The sequence below is a fragment of the Dreissena polymorpha genome, chromosome 16 (assembly GCF_020536995.1).
Source record: "Dreissena polymorpha isolate Duluth1 chromosome 16, UMN_Dpol_1.0, whole genome shotgun sequence".
In the NCBI taxonomy this organism is placed as follows: Eukaryota; Metazoa; Mollusca; class Bivalvia; order Myida; family Dreissenidae; genus Dreissena; species Dreissena polymorpha.
The window spans coordinates 40673571-40695110 of NC_068370.1; the positions used below are offsets into that span (position 1 = coordinate 40673571).

At 36.6% G+C, this 21540-nt stretch overlaps 1 protein-coding gene across 1 annotated transcript; it reads right to left on the reverse strand.

Annotated features, from left to right (window-relative positions):
- Positions 1–90: 90 nt before the first annotated feature.
- LOC127861474 (phosphatidylinositol 3-kinase regulatory subunit gamma-like) lies at positions 91–10960 on the reverse strand. Its single transcript, XM_052399974.1, has 8 exons — positions 10805–10960; positions 8054–8211; positions 6146–6320; positions 5560–5685; positions 5235–5350; positions 4231–4407; positions 2873–3091; positions 91–2339 (listed from the first exon to the last, which is right to left on the reverse strand). Exons 1-8 carry the CDS (start codon positions 10808–10810, stop codon positions 2147–2149), a joined length of 1170 nt encoding a protein of 389 aa, XP_052255934.1. The 5' UTR covers positions 10811–10960; the 3' UTR covers positions 91–2146.
- Between the last annotated feature and the right edge of the window lie 10580 nt (positions 10961–21540).

The following is a 21540-nucleotide window of genomic DNA, read 5'->3' on the forward strand; positions in this document are numbered from 1 at the left end:
ACTTGACACCACACAACAATCATGTTTTCTATATTGCTGAAAACGATAACAGTTACACACGTTCATACCAATATAGAAATCATGACTGCAACAGATTAATAGTTTATTGACACAATGATATACACACATATTCAGGCCATTTTATCCCATAATTGCGTAGTTTAACAAAACAACATAACACCGATACATTTATATAGTCATATTCATGTGCACGTTAAGGTGTACAACAGATACAATTAAGTCCTGTTACCAGAGCGAAAGGCCCCCGAAATATTGTTTTAATCCAAAAGTGTGATATTGTCCTTAAAAGATGGGATTTTTCCCCCAATTATTTCATAAAGCTTTCTATTATTACATGAAGGTTCATTTGAATACATTAAATACTTAAGGAGCGATGATCCACACAAGAAAGGACTACAAAATAACAAAGGGTTATTAATCCAAAATACGTATTACAAAGTTGTGGTTCTTGTACTCTTCACTTCCTCTAAATGTCTTCTACAAATGTACAGTGCCTTTAAAAAACCTTCAATACTTAGGGAGTTATGCTTCGCCCAAGACAGTGACTAAATAGCATAAATACTCTGTAAATCCTGAAGACTGACTTATGGTTCTTGTACTTCGCACGTAACCTTAACCCATTTATGCCTAGCGTCTAGAAAAAAGGCCTTGGCAAACAGCGTAGACCCAGATGAGACGCCGCATAATGCTGTTTGCTAAAAGGAATTTCTGTAAGAAATATTCTAAATATAAAAATAAATATACAAGACATCCCTAATTTTGGAAATAAATCGATCCAACTTAGAATGATGGGAGAGTCCACTAGGCATAAATGGGTTAAAACCCTCGATCACTTTATGACGTTTCATTTGAATCCCTTCAATATTTCCTCATTTATGCCCGCACAAGAAGCAGGAGGAACAGACGCTGCGATAACTATTTGCTTTCTTCGGTTGTTTAACAAACAAAATGCAACATAGTAATGACACCATTCAAAACTATTGTTTATAAAGTATGCGATAGATCTGAGAGATGGACGTTGATACTCGGACAGGGTAAACTGTATACATATATTATGTTCCGTCATGCAAATCCAGATAAAAGAATAATATATGTATACATACAAGGGGCGATCCACCCGTGAGCACACATATCATGATGTAAAATAATGATATACTAGTAAATGTGAAACTAGTTTTCATGGCGGTATATATTCATTCTAATAAATATGTTTTAGCACATAAAGAATGTAGAAATATTATACTGTCTTAACAAAAACACGACCAGTGTTTATACTGTATATCATGTGTATGTTATTTCTCAATCGTGTAGTCTATTAAAACGAATCGTGATATGGAAAGGTACCAGGTTCGTTCAAAGGTAGTATTCACAACCATACAATGTCGTGGAATTAATAAACAATAGGAACATCCATGACGCGTAATACAAAGTGAACACACATCAGGTAAACCCAGGTGCACAGCTCAAGGCGCCTCTTGTCTATCACGTGATTAAAAAAATGGAACGTTATTCGAGAAAGAAATTGTGGCATTCTGTTGGTTATTGCATTCATAACCTACGATTTTGAGTTTCTATGCTTAGGAGATTTGATAAAAATAATCGTGACGAAAACCGGTTTTGTATCACCACAGTCAAACACCCTACTTACCCTACTGAGCCAAACATTATTTCATTCTACTACAAATTTATAATAATTTTTTTTTGGTAAATATATCTATTAGCACTTTTTTAAACCTATATTCCGCTCTTTTTTGCGAGAAATCATACACCCGTGCTTATCTCTGACGTCAAAAAATGAAACGAACACAAAATGACGTCGACTTCATTCATAAATATTCAGTGAATAAGCACCGTGACGTCAAGTCTATGGATTCATGCAAAAAAATCGAAATCTTTATAGTATATATAAGATTGAAATATTCAAGAGGTTTACAAGTCATCAAAGCGCAGTGTGTTGAGCGTATGTCAGACCGGAGTCAGTTGAACTCCCTCCTTTCTCGATTTGCAGCGAGTCCACAAACTATAATTACGACGCACTTCAGAGACACTACTTTAAAGACATCTTCCTTGCAAATGTACTGAAAACTGATGATTTTCTTTCTCCTTTTCCTTCTTCGATTGCCTTCTATTCGACCTGTCTGACCAGAGTTAAGTCCCCATACGTACTGTCGTGGGAACCAAACGGGATTCGAGCATAGCACGTGACCAAGTCCTGAATGTCATGGAAAATGCACGTCTGCTCGTCGAACCCGAGGCAGCCATCGTCCCGTTTCACCGGGAAATGAACCACAAGTCCTTCGTTTTCCGCGTCTGAGTAGCTGCAAGAGAATACATCAGCAGCCTTAAGTCGTTACATTAACCCATTTATGCCTAGCGTCTAGAAAAAAGGCCTTGGCAAAGAGCGTAGACCCAGATGAGACGCCGCATGATGCGGCGTCTCATCAGGGCCTGCGCTGTTTGCTTAAAGGAATTTCTGTAAGAAATATTCTAAATATAGAAATAACTATACTAGACATCCCTAATTTTGGAAATAAATTGATCCAATTAAGAAGAGTTGGAGAGTCCACTAGGCATAAATGGGTTAACCATTGTCATCTTTAGATAATGTTGACCAGCCAGTGTGGACGTTATTTTTTGTTTATTTCTGGGTTTGTGAAACAATACCGGATGCCTTAAGTGTACGTGTAAGGCCCCCAATATGAAGCATGTTTATGATCGGTATAGGGCCTATTCTTCAACTAAAAGGACACGTGAAAGATGGAAAGCATAGAAAAATATCAATTAGATAAATAACGCACTGTGGAATCTAAATGCATATCTGATAAATTATCCAACTGGTTCATGTATTCACCTGACAGAGATGCTGTATGGTTTATTAGGGTCGTTGTTAGTTCTCACAATAAATGTTCCGTCACTTTCCGTTTTGAGAATTGACTTTGCCACGCTTTTGTCTATGTCATACTCCTCAACCTTCTGTGCGAATTCAGTGACGTCAGACGCCAGCAGATGATCTATAAATAGCATCATGGTGTCCATGCAGTTTTCGTACAGCGAGAACTCGATAATGTCACTGCAATAAAAGTAAAGAATCTCATGCACCAAGAACTTGATAATGACGCTCAGACAAACATCAACAACAAATATAACGAGAGTTCTATTTTGGAAGCGTATACGTACGGAAGCGTATATGATACACCCCAATAATATGGTCATTCCGGATTAGTTTATATCGACTTACTGTGAAATAACATGGTATGTCGTCATAGTTTTGTAGGGTTTTCCCTCTTATTTTACTCGCCATAACGACAATAAGTTAAAGTCTCGACGTAAATGTTTCCGGCTTTTTCCGAAAAAATATTTGGTCGACATGATCTAAGTCGACAAATCAACATAATTTTGGGCGTCATGCTCTTGTGAACATGACTTACCATCATAGTTTTAGTCGACACGATGAGTTTTTTACGCCATGATACCTTTTTCATATCATGCCGTCATAGAATGTTGACATCATCACAGCATCAGGGTGTACCATATACGCTTCCATACATATACGCTTCCTTACTCGATACTATCATTGAAATAATAGTCAACAGCTCGTAAAATGAGAACCCGAAAAGGTCAATTGATGCATTTTAAGGTCAACATCGCGTAAACACGATCTCGTTCATGCCAATGCAATAACAGCTCGTAGCACAAGAATGTGATAATGTCAATACAAAAAGATTGTTTTTATCGTAAAACGAGATGTCGATATTGTCATGCAATAAAAGATCAACATCGTGTTGAACGAGAACTCGATAATACCCATGCAATAACAGATAAAACTCTCGTTACAAGAGAACTCGAACTTGTCCCTGTAATACTAAGTCAATATCTAGCACAGCTATGACTTGAAAAATGTCCTTGGAGTGAACACACAGTATAACATATTGTTATAAAAAACGCACCGATACCTCGTGTCCTATAATGAGATGCAAATAACAGAAATGCTGCGAATTTTATTTAACTAACTTGGGCTCTATATGCCCGATAAATGCCGACGATAACGTTTGGATAAAATTGGACGGAAACACCTACAAAAGCGCATACACTGAACCCCAGTTGAGACAGCTGTCCGAAAAAATGTTCGAATGTAGGCTGAGATTTGCGAAAAAAAGTGTATTATTTTCTACTTTATTTGAATTGTTTGTTCAGTCAAAGACGACTTACTCTTTGATTTTCTGTAGCTCGTTTTCCAGATCTCTAATTCCATCTAGACAACGTGTGGACAGTTTGGACTGTTCGTTCCTTTCTGTCACCAGTGAAGTACGCTCTCTCTCAATTGCCGTCTGCTCTTGTCGCAGACCTTCCAGTCGCTTGGTGAGTGCCGTGCAGTTGTTGTTGATCCTGTCAATGGCATCACTTTAAATCTTACACCTTGAAAGGTAAATGTGCAAGTACTTCAAGTGTCGTCCCAGACCAGCATGTGCAGTCCGCCCCGCACGGGTTAATCAGGGACGACATTTTTACGCGTTTATGGTATTTTTCGTTTAAAGGACGTCTCTTCTTAGCGAAAATCCAGTTTAGGCAAAATGTGTCGCCATGATTTACCTGTGCGGACTTATCTACAACGAAACTTAAGCCCCATTGTACCATAGGGAGGTTCATATTTTCAGTATGTGTGTATGTCTTGAGTGTCATTTCTCTTCCTTTTAAAAAGTACATAGTTATTTTATGTTTTGAATCGGTGTTAATTTAGAAAATTGTGAAAGTTGCAATCCCTGAACAAATCCCTTTAAAACTGTACACTATTGAAAAAGAACATCGCCACGCGCATGTTACATTATAAACTACAGAGATTGACGCATGTATGTTTGGAATTAGTTTACTAGTATTATTTACTTAATTCTTATTCAGGTTGTCACACACTTAACAGTTTCGCACAAGACACACCAGCGTAAGAAATACTAGAGCCTCGTTCTGGAAAAACATGGCTTAATGTATGTTCGCTAAGTGTCGTCCCATATTAGCCTGGCTAATCAGGGACGACACTTTCCGCCTAAACTGGGTTTTTGTGTAGTAGTAATGTGAACGAAAAACGAAAGCAGAAAAGTGTTGTCCCTGCTTAACCTGTTCGGATTGCACAGTCTAATATGGGGCGACACTTAACGCATATGTATTTAGCCCTGTTTACCCAGAACGAGGATCAAATACTAGTACAAGCAAACACCTACTCATCCAGTCTGTCGCTGGACGAGCTCGTGAGTTCATTCGTCTTCTCCAGTTGCTTAGATACGACCTTGATCAGCACGCCGTACGCTTCCGTCGACTTGCTCTTCTCCTCGATTTCCTGTCATATTAAAAAGAGCTTGTAAACAGAATTTACAATACACACGTATATAAGTGCCTGTTTTCAATTTCTTTATTCAACCAAGCTTCATTATAACGTTGTCTTTCAGTATTCACGTTCTCGATACCTCTACATTACAATACATGCGCTTTACACTGCACTTTTTCAATAAAGCTGCATACAGCTACTCTTGATACAGCTACACCTACTTGTTCAAGTCTCTCAATACAGCCTTCCACGTTGTCTAGTTCATCTATCCGCTGACCCAGAAGGCCGTGCGTGTCTCGGAGTCTCTTCAGCAGCTGAACGGGCTTCATTGTCGTGTGTGTCTCGCGCTGTGAAAAAACAACACAACCAACTAAGCCTCTTTCTAGGAAAACTGGACTTAATTAATGTTCGTAAAGGGTCATCATAGATTAGCCTGTGCAGTCCGCACAGGCTTCATAAGGGACGACACTTCCCGCTTATATAAAATGTTTCGTTTGAATATATTCTCTCTTAAACGAAACTCAACTCATCTGGTGCAGTCGCCGACTTAACCTCTCCCCATTCAGAATCAAAGTGAAAATGGCTATATGCAACTACCATAAAACCAGAAAAGCCTGCCAGTAACTCGCAATCTGTTCAGGTTTTATGCTATTTGCTTATCATCAATACCTTTTAGATGTAAAATGAAGATTGTAAACTTGAATCTAGTAAGAAATGTTTTAATTTAATTAGATTTTCCAAGCTACTGCGCACGGTTAACAGTGCGTATCTGAGTGTTAAAGGTTCAAACTGTACGTGTTGTTTTACCAGCTTCGAGAAGTCCGGTTTGGGCAGGGGATTTCTAAGCGTGTCATGGGTCTCCGTCTGGCTCTCCGTGTACGCCTCCAGGGCATCCTCGAACGACTCGAAGCCGAGGGGCTCCGTGAAACCCACCAGCCCGTCCCGACAGTAGATAGGCTGCCAAACGATATCATCCCCGACCCTGTCACGAGGAAATTAGTATTTTACTCGCAGCTAATCGTTACAGGGTTAGGTCAAATAAGTTGTGACTTCAATTGTCATGACATCGGACGATTTTTATAAATTAAAAATTGACCGAAATAATGTCGATTTTGAGATAACATTCAGTTCCGATAACATAGAGATCAGCATCGACAGAGTAAACATTTTGTCCATTCTCACTAAAGCAGACACATTATTTTAAAATTATTATAATTAAATCGTGCTGCTGTTTGTGCCATTTAGCAACGTAACATTGAGCTTGTCATGTTATAAAAGTATTCGTATTGTATCCCGGAAGTGTAACGGGATAACGACGATAAAAACTTATTTTATATAAATATGTAACTGTAATTGTGTAAGCTGATAGGTGAGAACATAGATAACAGCAACTATTTCATGAGATAAGCTCTCAAATACAAAACAAGCAACACGGAAGCTTAAATAAGCACACTCATTAATTTGCTCCTCATATTTAAGTGTTCCAATAGTAGCAATACAAAGGTCTTTCAATCAACCATGAAACACAATAATGAAAATGTCAGTGTAAGCAGGAAGACGCGATTTTGGGTAAGAGTGCACTCTTAAAATATTTTTTAACGCATATACTTAAAATGAAACAATGCTTTTGTGTACTGTACTGAACCAGCAAAATCTTATCTACTGAATTTGTGTTTTTATTTATGCGAACATGTGTATCTCAACAATTATTAATGTATTTGAATGTCATGCTGTGTGGGTTTAATATTGTATTTATTACATCAGCGTAAAAAAGCGATGCGATCAAGACTGATATTTGACTCTTCCTCCTAGCTCTGTTTCTTATAGAATACGATTTGAATGAAATGTAGTTTGCAAGGTTAAATCGGATATGTATAAATATTACTTATGAAACAGAAAAATCCCGTTAAATGTTTCATTAAAACTCTCCAAAATCGTATGTTTTCAAAATAAAATGCAAAATGTACACTGTAGACCTGGTAAGAATGAACAACATACAATACGCCACAAATATGAGCCGCGTTTTGAGAAAACTGGGCATAATGCATGTGCGTAAAGTGTCGTCCCAGATTAGCCTGTGCGGACTGCACATGCTAATCTGGGACGACACTTTACGCTAAAATTCATTTTCGGTAGAAAGGGATTTCCTTTAAACGAAAATTACCATTGAAGCGGAAAGTGTCGTCCCTGATTAGCCTGTGCGGACTTTACAGGCTAATCTTGGACAACACTTTACGCACATGCATCGTGCCCAGTTTTCTCAGAACAAGACACATATGATGAAACAACTTAATTCTTCATTTGTTTTGTTTTAACTTTCTAGCTTATCAAATGAAAATGGCAAAATATAATCAGCGCTACTTAAGAAGCATGATGCACGTAATCGAACATTGTGAAGTGTGATCATTCATAACAATATATGACGACGTTGTTAAAAATCATCAATTTTCGTGTACTTTTAGAAGGTTGGACCTGAAATCATACGTTTTAAGACTAGCTTATTATTGTTTGTTACTGTTAATAAAGAAACTGTGCTTTTGAATGTATAATATAAAACAACCAAAGAAGTTGAACATTAAATACCTGACAACTTAAAAACCAATAAAAGAGGTTGCATTCGGTAACCCATTTAAGAGCTGTCGATAAATATATCAGTAGCTATGCCGATAACAAACAAAGAGCTGCCGGCACTCAATATGAAATTAAAACCCATACTTGACCGCCAGCATGTGGAATTCGATATCGCCCGTGTGGTGCACGAGGTAACTTCCGTCTGGCGCACGTGACAGTTCGCGACGCACGAGCTCCTGGTGAGTCTCGCCCCAGTACCAGGCATATTGACCCAAGTCCACGGGCTCGTCTTCGAAGTCGAGCTGGATAAAGGAGAGGAACAAAAATAAGTCATGAATGGGATGCTATTGTTTTGAATGAGGAACTTGTTGGTTTGGTGATGAAGATGCTTAGATGGATGATGATGATGATGATGATGACGATGATGACGATGATGACGATGATGACGATGGTGATGATAATGATAATGATGATGATGATGATGATGATGATGATGATGATAATAATGATGAATATGACTATGACGATGATGATGATGATGATGATGATGATGATGATGATGATGATGATGATGATAACGACGCTTATGACAATGATGATGATGAAGAAACTGTTGCTTTGATACTGCTTCTGATGATGACAACGACGGCGATGAAAATGATGGTTGTGATAACGATGGTGATATCGAGTATGAATATGATAATTTATATATTGCCTAGTAATGAAATAATGAACACAAATTCATCATGTGTTTCGTGATTGCCTGACTAGAGACTAGTGTTTTAAATGTCAAATTAAGTTCAGATACAGGTTTGATGCATGTCATGTCACTGTTCATTATACCTTGTTTCTGCTCTGGTCAGGGCGACTCAAACTAAGACGACCGTAGTCCTGTTGTCAAAGTCAGCGGCTGTTCATTGGTCGTTTTTGGCTCAGGTACTACACAAAAGTACCCCAGGTACTCTTAAGTTTACTACATTGTACCCCGGGTACGGAAATACGCTTAAAGGCACCTGGTCATACTATGGGGTACTTATTAGATATATTTTTCCGTACCCCGGATACTTAGTAGTAAATTTAGGAGTACTCGGGGTACTTCTTAGTATTACCTGAGCCGACAATGACCAATCGAGCGCCAGAAGCAGTCCCAACAAATTACCTTTTGAATCAACGGCAAATATTCATTGAAATCCAACATGCCGCTGGAATGTTAATTTCTTAACCCAGTTACTACAGTAAACATCATTGGGATAAAAATGCGCAAAAAGAGTAATAAAAATTGTTTATATGAGAAGAATAATCAAACGCAATAAAAAGTGACTGCTTTCGGGGTAAATCCGTAAAATAGTTTCTCAGTAATTTGAGAAATTTACACCAGCGCAATCGCTCGTGAACATATGTATTTTCTCACTTCACTGAGAACATTTGTTTATGTAATTATCCCGTCAAAAAATAAATATCCTTTATTTAGGTAAAACTATTATGACAGACTCCATGTCGTTACTATAATTAGTCCGGCTATTTTCAAAGCTGCATGTCATGTCATGGTAGGTTAAACCCATCATGTATTGTAGGAATTAAACCGTGATTCTCTTGTACGTGGTTGTATTAGTAACCTTACAGCAAATCAAGTTCATTCGGTCATTATTTATGGACGAACAAATTATTACTTGACGCATAGAATATGAGTTTGATATGTCAACAAATGAAAACTGTATTACGTGAAAAGTATGGTAAGTTTATGTCATTCGCTCATGAAAGCAAAGCATTAACTCAGACATGAATGCTTTCATATACACATTTATAGTATAATGTTGCTTAGTGTCCGCTCAATAAAATATCCATGCATGCAGTAATCATTTACCCACGAGCACAAAATATATTAAAAGCCAAAAGATAACAGCGCGATGCAGTGAACTACTGAAATTCCCTTCGATAATATATATTTCCGCGTCCCAAATTAGCCTGTGGAGTCCACAAAGGCTAATCAGGGACAACACTTTCACTTTCGCGTTCTGAGAAAACTGGGCTTAATAAATGTGCGTAACGTGTTATCCCAGATTAGCCTGTGCAGTCCGCACATGCTAATCAGGGACGCACATGCTAATCAGGGACGACACTGTGCGGACTGCACAGGCGAATCTGGGACGACACTTTACGCACATGCATTATGCCCAGTTTTCTCAGAACGCGACTCATATGAACAGTTCGTCCCACATTATGATTATTACTTAAAGGGAACGCTACTTCCAAACAATACCAATGTTACAAAGGCAGAAATAATTTTCAGTAACGACTATCCTTCTCTGCTATGTTTTTTTTACTTTTCTACCGTTTAACATTTAAGAGTGCACATATCCTGTATTAAAACGTCAGTGACTATAACAAATTATGGGCGACTATGCTACGTCACTAATTAACTTTTAAATATAACTTTTATTATTAAAAAAATGTTTTCATGAATCAAATCAGCACATAAGTTCACGCTTTAAAGGGACATGTTCACATGTAGCCAATGTTTTTTAATGAACATGGCATAGTTTCCAAAACGAATAAATGAAAATTATATTAAAACAAGCAAATAAAAAAGCGTGTATTGCCAATATAGCGTTTAAGATATCCCGTAAAATTAAAAGCCATCGTGGTGTCATTATAGAGCTTTAGCTGTTGCTTCAAGGTGCCATGGTCAAATATAATCAGCGCTACATGGGAAAGCAAATTTTCTTATAGCTGTTTCCTTGTTATCATTTAAAAATATTCCAAATAGTACATATGTGGTAGCTAATTCATTTTAAGACATTGTTCAGAATAAAAAATGGGTGAACAAATACTTTTAAATTGAGCAATTTGTGTGAACATACGATATGCAAACAATAAACGTTCAAATATACTTACTGACATGATGTTATTGAATGTATTCCAGCTTATCTACAGATTTCTTTACATCGAGTGTATTATCTATATTGCTCACTTTTACCTACTGATCTACTCGTAGTTATGAAACGCAAAAACATCCACTGGGTTCTCTTTGTTAGACAGATATGTATGTTCACATCAAGTGTACATGGAAAGCTATCAACTTACCGATCTGGTTTATCGCATACCTGCACACTTCACTAGGAAGAGACACCCGATCGTATATATGCCTGGGTTAACACCATATGCTCTTTATTTTTGACATTTTGTTCGCCTTTCGGGTGGCAAGAGGGGGGGGGGTGTTAAACTAAATTAATCTGAAAATAAGGTTGCATAGTATTTGAAATTATTTGAATAATTAAAATAAGGATTAAACACTTCAGAACGTGTGCTCCAAAATACAGCGTGCATGTAATAAATTTGCATATGTAACGAAGTCGGTAAATATAACAACACAACACAAACAACGAATTGTTGCTTAATTGTCAGAACAAAAGTTGTCAAAAATGACGTCACCGGTATTCGATTTCGTGTCGGCTTGATCTTTAAACGGATGCGCTTCCACTGCGCTACGCAAACTTTCATCTTCCGAAGCGAAATTTAATATATAAAGCAGAGTAATTAGCCTATCTCGTTAAGAAATTTCGCAGCGAGTGAAGTCGAGATATAGAGCGTATATTAATACGAAATAGACGTTAGTAACTTTCTTGCTGATATTGCTGCAAAGTCAGCGGCATTTCGAAAAATTAATACAAGTAATAAGGGGTATCAAACGGCGAAAAAAACAGCCTCGGCATGGCGTAGCCATCTAGACTATCACGTGATTACCCCCTCTGTATAGTGAACGTTATCTATCTTTTGCCAATAACAGATTTGTTTTACGAACGAAATTTATTTTATTTTATAAGGACCTTTTTTCAGTAAAATGGTCGTAGAAAAATTCATTAGAAATAGTCATAGAAAAATTCTTAGTAGAAAATCTTAAAATAATGTTTCTGTGTGAACAATTGTAAGAATTAAGAAAATTCAGTTTTTACATCCTATTACATCCGGGCATTTTAACCGCATTTTTTCACTCAACCGACGTGACGTCTTTTCGCTTTACGGTTATTGACAACGTAAACAATTAAATATTGGACCTTATGTTAGCGATACAGATAAAAGGGAGATAGAGATAACAAATAAACATAAACACAATGATTATACATGTATGTTGGACATATGGCAAAAAAACAACAGCACCAACACGCATATGCAAATGAATAATAAAAAATATATAATTCTATTAGCTAATTCTTTATTCACAATTGTTTGAAAAACATTATTTGTTGAAAGTATTATTTTACGAACATAAAATAGTTAATATTGTTTTAATACAAGTTTTCCATTCCACTTCAGCATCTCCGGTCCTGGTTCAACTCCTGTGTACCCGACTGTAAATCGTACGGCCTCAAATGGTAGATATAGAACTCCAGGGCGTCCATTTTTTTCGGCGATACGTAATGAAGGAAATAGCAGAGTCGCTGATGCTATCGCGACCCTTAACACATAATTGAAAGAAAAAAACAATATAATAATATATTTGCTGCACAACTCTTATGCAATTATTATACAATTTCTGACAAAATGGCAAGTAAATGTGATCTGAATTTCACAGCTTCGAGGGGCAAAATTTCCTAGTCACATATATTGATTTAAATATAATAAAATAATGCATATTATTTCAAGGACCATAACTATGTAGTTCATTATGTGATCTTTAAAGTGAGAACGTTGTCGAGGTCATGCAGACAGGAATGCCATTTGTCCATGGTATTTTGAATGATTTACACTAAATGCTTAAACTATCTTCTGAATTGATCATTGCAAATGAACAGTAGTTTTCGTTGTACGATATTACGATAAACTGTTTTTCACATTTAGACATTACAATTCTCTCATTCTGTCGCTTTGTACCAACAAAATTACACAAACAACCAAATGCGCAATTAAGATGCGCAATCTGTTCAACGATCTCTCCTAAACAATTTATTGCCAGAACTAAATACCTCATTTTCAGAAACAATTCTATGCAATTTTCAAGTTGATATACGGTATCGTTACGTTCATTTGATGGTCACAATATTATTTTGCCTGTTATTATCAACAAATACATTTAAGAATAAACGATATCTAACAATTTAATATTTAGAAATTAATTTGATATTAAAAGGACCTTTTCACGTACGTTTTGGTCAATTGTCAAAATTAAAAAAAAAGTTCTTTCAGATTCGCAAATGTTCGTTTTAGTCATGATATTATTTTGTCAGGAAACCGTAATACTTAACATTTACAATGCTATAAAATATCCATTATATCCATCTTTTGACGATTTAAAAACTTGGAAAATTATTAAGCGTTGCAACGCGAAACGATTGAATAATTTGGAGAGTTTTGTTGTTGTCGTCGTTATATTTTGTGAAACAACTAGGATTGCTTAATTAAAGTATTAAAAAACACCATTCAGTGTATGAGCATGTATGGCGGAGCGGTCTATGTGTCAGACTTTTACTCTAGGGGGCAGTGGTTCGAGCCCAAACTTTTTTTTTTACAAAAGCTTTGTAGAGGGTCACCATACGATGCTACTAACCAAATAATACATTTCTGAGTATGGGCGATTCTGATGATTCTTTTACCAAGAATCAACATTACAATCTATTTTAAACTCTGGTGACGATTACACAAGCTTTGAAAGAGGGTGTACCCAGGATAATTTCTGTTAAATCCTTAAACTATGCCTATTTGCATTATACATTATAACAACAATACACGTTGTGTATTTTTTGATAAATACAAAACATAAAACACATAATATCACCTGGTCACATAGATGCTATGAGATATGTTGAGTCACACAAGCGGTGACATACTTTGAAGGATGTATAGTCCTCTTCCGATTGTTCACCTTCTAGTTAATACACTTCATTCTACTCCCAGAACGTGAGCGACATAAGCCTAACACACAAAATGAATATAAGAATGTACTTATATTAAGGAGAAATTTGTTAAACCCATTAATGCCTAGCGTCTAGAAAAACGGCCTTGAAATAAAAAATAAAAGATAGTCGAAAAAAATAGAAACAAGTTTACTTATATAATTAATTTTTTTTTCGACTTACTTTTTTTGTCATGTTATTTTGTATTACTAATGGACAATTTTGAGAGTTTTTGAGAGGGTAGCAGCTAATGCCGAGTGCCTTTGTGTTTCACAATCGTTTTAAAATGGTGTCCAAAGAAAATCGGCTCGTTTGTATTTTGACCGGACAAAACAAAATCGCAGATTTTCAAGAATAACGTACGTATCGTCGTCAGCTTTCATAAACCAATCGGCATCGTCCGTATGGTGCTCGTATAATAAATATGTATTGAAAAGCTTTCATTATTTTGCTGTGAGATGATCGCGCCCTTCCGGCAAGTCGAAGCCGATAGATGGAAACGTCTTGTTGATCACAGAGCTGATGAAGAGAAGCTTGTTACAACGTCTGGCCCACGTGCGTCGCACGGCCGTTGCCTTGGAGTTTAGATTCTGGGGGCTGGTCATGATCAAACACAGAACGCATACCTCCCTCTCCAGGGATCATCATCATCATCATCATCATCATCATCATCATCATCATCATCATCATCATCATCATCATCATCATCATCATCATCATCATCATCATCATCATCATCATCATCAACAACATCATCAACAACAACAACATCATGATCGCAATCACCATCATCATCATCATCATCATCATCATCATCATCATCATCATCATCATCATCATCATCATCATCATCATCATCATCGTCCTCATCATCGTCATCCTCCTCCTCCTCCTCCTCCTCATCATCATCATTATTTGGGAAAAAAAGAAACTGTTGCTAATTGTTATAACGATTAAATGGTGATCTGACTATGACGTTAATAACTTAATATTAATTAACGATTATTGCGAGAGTGGTGGTTATGGTATTGGTGATGATTTAAAAGGTGGTTAGGACGATGTTGGTCTCGTCTATGGTCGTATTAAATTCGTAGAAAACGTTTGGTATTATAGAGAAAAAGCCCCTTAAAAAAGAAGATATCAACGTATTTTTGCGCGTACAGGAAAATGATCTATCCTATTTTCGGATTGATATAAAAAGAAGACCATGGTTATCATAAAATTTCAACGCACGTGATATCATTTGGCTATAGTACTTGATTGTGCGAAGACTGGCAGCAACGTAGAAAATGTCGTTAAAGTGAATCCTGTCCAACTAAAATAAAAGAAAAACTCGATCGTTGTGACTTCGTTTACTCAAGAACTATTTCAGCTGGAAATAAGTATTGATAGGAGCTTGCTTATTCAATATCGGGGAAAAAATGTGCAAACCACAAGACGCACGAACGATATACGGCTTCCCCCTTACAAGGAAACAAACAATAAAAACATACAAGATTAACCCATTTATGCCTAGCGTTTAGAGAAAAGGTCTTGTAAAACAGCGGAGACCCAGATGAGACGCCGGGTCTCATCCGGGTCTATGCTGTTTGTCAAGGCCTTTTTTCTAGACGCTAGGCATAAATGAGTTGAATAACTTGTATGAGTAGATGATCGTAAAGAAGTAATTCAGGCTGTGAAGAGTTTTGGAAAATTATGGCTCTTTTCTTTTTGTCAACAATCTTTTGAATAGTCTGGAAATTTAGTTTTTTCATTTGATATTTACCTGCTATACGGATTTCGAATGAATTTCACAGTAAAATGACGTTTATATGTAGATGATCCTATATCAAGAATGCGATAACAATTAATTAAAGTCTCTATTACGCTCAAAATCAACGAAAATTTCGTGAAGTATTTCGTAAAATCAAGTTTACACCTAAACAATCAGTGTTCCTTATAGCAATAGCCACAATTTCAACGCTAGATGTGGTATGATTACACAGATTTTTGTAGATACAAAATGCTCGTTTTTATTTATTTGTGACCACAATAAATTCCATGCTAATTTCCTGCGAATATATCTATTCTATTCTATACGACACACGAACACTTAAATGGAACCATGTTAAAACCATAATAAAAACGAGCATTTTGTATCCACAAACATCTATTTTACCAGACCATATCTGGTGTTGAAAATTCGGCAATTGCCATAACATAAGGAACAATGATTTTTAATTGTTTAGCTTTTTTTTACGAAATATTGTACGAAATTTTTCGTTGATTATGAGTAGTACCGGGTAATGTTACTTTAAGGCATTTTGTCTTTTGCCAATATATGTTATCAAATTTACCTGTGTTTAATCCCATTTAACTACTGGGTGCATGTTGCTCACAATTATACATCTGAATGAAATCAACGTTTAAAAAGATGCAGATACGAAAAATATTAAAAAAGTACATGTGTCCGAAAATGTAGAAACAAACATTAAGATGTCCGAAAATTATAATTATATTGAAACAAAAGCAATAAATCAATGTACCATAATTGTAATGTGATTTTCTCTTTTTTTCTGCTTTGAAATAAATACAATTTCACAGTTTTACTAACTCTTGCCTGAAATGATATAGAACAAAAAAAAAACCAAATGTTCCGCGGTCGGAGACATATGCCACCCAAAAACAGGGCTTTGAACTAGTGACCCCAATTTCAATAATGGTCACCTTCTGTCCAAGGTGAATGCGCATGTGAAGTATCAAGCCAATCGGTCACTTCCTTGATGAGATATTGATCGGAAACAAGTTTCACACTTATTGTGACAGTGACCATGACCTTTGACATAATGACACCAATTTTGATAGGGTCATATACTGTCCAAGTACAATGTGCATGGGAAGTATCAAGCCAATCGTTCGATTCTTTGACGAGTTATTGACTAGAAACGCTTTTCCCACTTATTGTTCCAGTGATCATGACATTTGACCTAGTGACCCCAATTTCCGTAGAGGGTCACGTACTGTCCAAGGCAAATGCACATGAAAATAATCAAGCCAATCGGTAAATCCGTCGACGCGTTATTGATCGGAAACAATTTCAAATTTAATGTGTAAATAGTGACCTTGACCTTTGACCTAGTTACCCCAATTTCAGAAGGGGTAATATACGGTCCAAGGTCAATGTACATGGGAAGTATCTAGCCAATCTGTGAATCAGTTGACAAGTTATTGATTGAAAACGATTGTACTCTCAATGAGTAACACTGACCTTGAACTTTGATCTAGTGACTCTAATTTCAATAGGGGTAGATTACTGTCCAAGACCATTACGCATGTGAAGTATCAAGCCAATCGGTCAATTGGATGAAAAGTTATTGATCGGAAACTATTTTAACACTTAGTGATAATGACCTTGACCTTGTAACCCCAATTTCAAAAGATGCCATCTACTGTTCAAGGCCAATGAACATGTGAAGCATCAAGCCAATCGGTCAATGTGTTGAAGAGTTATTGATCGGAAACGATTTTGACACTTAGTGTTATAGTGACCTTGACCCTTGATCTAGTGACCTCAATTTCAATAAGGGTCATCTACTGTCCAAGGCCAATGCACATGTAAAGTTTCAAGCCAATCAGTCGATTCGGTGACGAGTTATTGGTCGGAAACCATTTTCACACTTAGTGTGACCTTGACCTTTGATCTAGTGACCCTAATTTCGACAGGGATCATGTCCTGTCTAAGGTCAATGCACACGTGAAGTATCAAGCCAATCGGTACATTCGTTGACGAGTTATTGATCGGAGACGATTTTCACACTTAGTGTGATAGTGACCTCGGTCTTTGACCTAGTTACCCAAATTTCAATAGGGGTCATCTACTGCCCAAGGCCAATGCACATGTGAAGTTTCCAGCCAATCGGTCAATTTGTTGACGAGCTATTGGTCGGAATCTATTTTCACACTAAGTGTGATAGTGACCTTGGCCTTTGACCTCAATTTCGATAGGGATCATCTACTGTCTAAGTCCAATGCACATGTGAAGTATCAAGCAAATCTATCAATTCATTGACGAGTTAGTAGTCGGAAACCACTTAGTGTGATAGTGACCTTGATCTTTGACCTATTGACCCCAAATTCAATAGGGGACATTAATTATGGACAAAAACCCGTATATCCAAAATTTAAGAGTCACGAAAAAAAAAATTGTTAAAAAAGAGGGTTTCCGAAAGCTTAGAGTAATTATGGTATAAGGTATTTTCTCTGTCCAAAATATGGTGTGATGGCATAAGTGTATGTGGCACAGTCTAGTTCTTTCTTCATTCTCGTATTATTAACTGGGTCTCACTGTTTTCAATGTTTAAATATATCCATCTGAGACATGTAATGTAAATCCTCAAACAAATGCTAAAAACTCTGAACAAATATTTAACGTGTGTGAAGTTAGCCTATTTAGCCTATTTAGTACTTAGGTTGAAACCAACATCCTATTTAGCCTGTTTAGCCAATATAACAGCCTCTTCAGCCTGTTGAGCCTATTTAGCCTATTTAGCCTATTTAGTGTATAGGTTGAAACAGACATCCTATTATGCCTATTTAGCCAATTTAACAGCCTCTTCAGCCTGTTTAGCCTATTTTAGCCTATTTAGCCTATTTAGTACATAGGTTGAAACCAACATCCTATTTTGCCTATTTAGCCAATTTGACAGCCTCTTCAGTCTGTTTAGCCTATTTAAGCCTATTTAGCCTATTTAGTAAATAGGTTAAACAGACATCCTATTTTGCCTATTTAGCCAATTTGACAGCCTCTTCAGCCTTTTTGGCATATTTAAGCCTATTTAGCCTATTTAGTAAAAAGGTTGAAACATACATCCTATTAAGCCTATTTAGCCTATTTAACAGCATTTTCAACCTATTTAGCCTATTGAGTACATTACTTGAAACATACATCCTATTTAGCCTTTTTAGCCAATTTAACAGCCTCTTCAGCCTTTTTAGCCTATTAAGTAAAAAGGTTGAAATATACGTCCTATTAAGCTTATTTAGCCTATTTAACAGCATTGTCATTCTATTTAGCATATTTAGTACATACGTTGAAACATACTTCCTATTTAGCCTATTTAGCATATAAAACAGCCTATTTAGAAAGTTTAGTACATAGATTGAAACATACATAGTATTTAGCCTATTTTGCCTATTTAACAGCATTTAACACATGCCTATTTAGCCTATTAAACATCCTTTTTTCAGCCTATTAAGCATATTTAGAACATAGGTCAAAACAAACATCCTATTTGGCCTATTTAGCCAATTTTACAGCCTCTTCAGCCTGTTAAGCCTATTTTAGACTTTTTAGCCTATTTAGTAAAAAGGTTGAAACATACATCCTATTTAGCCTATTTAGCCTATTTAACAGCATTTTCAGCCTGTTTAGTGCATTACTTGAAACATACATCATATTTAGCATAATTAGCCAATTTAACAGTCTCTTCAGCCCTTTTTAGCCTATTTAGTAAAAAGGTTGAAACATTTAGCCTATTCAAAAGCATTTTTAGCCTATTTAGCCTATTTAGTACATTAGTTAAAACAAACATCCTATTTAGCCTACTCAGCATATTTAACAGCCTATTTAGAAAGTTTAATACAAAGGTTGAAACATACATTGTATTAAGCCTATTTAGCCTTTAACAGCCTTTTCAGCCTATTTAGCACATGCCTATTTAGCCGATTTAACAGCCTTTTCAGCCTATTTAGCATATTTAGAACATTGTTGAAACAAGCATCCTATTTAGTCTATAAAGCAAATTTAACAGCCTCTACAGCCTTTTTAGCCTATTTTAGACTTTTAAGCCTATTTAGTAAAAAGGTTGAAACATACATCATATTTAGCCTTTTTAGCCTATTTAACAGCTTTTTCAGCCTATTAAGCCCATTTAGTACATGAGTTGGAACATAAATCCAATTTAGCATATTGAGCCAATTTAACAGCCTCTCCAGTGTTTTTAGCCTATTTTAGCCTATTATAGCCTATTTAGTAAATAGGTTGAAACATACATCCTATTTAGCCTATTTAGCCAATTTAACAGCATTTTTAGCATATTTAGCCTATTAAGTATATAAGTTGAAACATACATCCTTTTAGCCTATTTAGCATATTTTACAGCCTTTTCAGCCTATTTAGCCTTTTTAGAAAGTTTAGTACATAGCTTGAACCATACATCCTCCTTAGCCTATTTAGCCTATTTTTACTGCATTTTCAACCTATTTAGCCTATTTAGCCTATTTACTACATAGTTAACAGCATTTTCAGCCTATTTAGCCTATTAAGCCTATTTAGTACATAGGTTGAAACATACATCCTTTTTCGCCTATTTAGCCTATTTAGCAGCCTTTCAGCCTATTTAGAAAGTTAAAAACTTCGGTTGAAACATACATCATATTTAGCCTGTTTCGCCTATTTAACAGCCTTTTTAGCCTATTTTGCCATTTAGTACATAGATTTAAACATACATCCTATTTAGAGTTTTTAGCCTATTTAACAGCCTGTTCAGCCTATTTAGCATATTTAAAACGATAAGTACGTAGGTTGAAACAAACATCCTAGTAAGCCTATCTTACAACCTTTTCAGGCTATTTAGCCCATTTAGCAAGTTTTATACATTTCTATTTAGCCTATTTAAAAGCCTTTTTAGCCTACATGTATTCAACCCAGATAGCAAGTTTGGTACATTCCTATTTAGCCTATTTAATAGCCTTTTCAGCCTATTTAGCAAGATAAGTAAGTAGGCGGAAATATACATGCTATCGAGCCAGCAAGCCTATTAAGCATCCATTTGAACCCTTTTGCCTATTTAATAAAAATATTAAATAGGCAAAAATATACGTGCTATTTAGCCCTTTTAGCAAGTATATCAAATGAAACCTGAAACAAACATCTCGTTGAGCATATTTAGTAGCATATTCAATCTTTTTAGCCTACTTAGCAAGTTTATTAAATAGGATGGGACATTTTTCAGTGAGTGAGTATGCACCTTAAGGGCCCCTTTCGGACAAACACGGATTATCCACCGAAAGTGACATAGTGCACGCTGACCAGCCGTCGACTGCCTGTCGGGCTGACCTAGTTTCGGCCGGGACTTTTAAATAGGATCGGCCCCGTGCATGTAGCCTATTTAGCATTCATCTCGTATGCGTCATTTCCCAGTGAGTGGGTATGTCCCTTTTAGGGCCCCTTTCGGACGAACAAGAGTTATCCCCCGGAAGTGACCTAGTGCACGCTGACCAGCCGTCGACTGCCCATCGGGCTGACCTAGTTTCGGCCAGAACTTTTAATTAGGATCGGCCCCGTGCATGCAGCTTATTTAGCCTTCATCTCGTATGCGTCATTTCCCAGTGAGCGGGTATGCCTCTTTAAGGGACCCTTTCGGACGAACAAGAGTTATCCCCCGGAAGAGACCTAGTGCACGCTGACCAGCCGTCGACTGCCTGTCGGGCTGACCTAGTTTCGGCCGGGACTTTTAATTAGGATCGGAGCCAGGTGCAACCTATTTAGCGTTTTACGCGACATTTTTGCCTGTGAGAAATGCATGTTTAGTGTAACCATTATTCATCCATACGCCCCATACGCGCATGCGGGGCGTTTTGGCTCCCGGATTCTTGTTTACTATTATTTATTCGCGCATGAAAGCTGGCTCTCGGATTTTTTTACTGTTATTTTTGCGTTGCTATTGTCGAGTTCTTGACAAAAATAAGTGTAGTTCATGA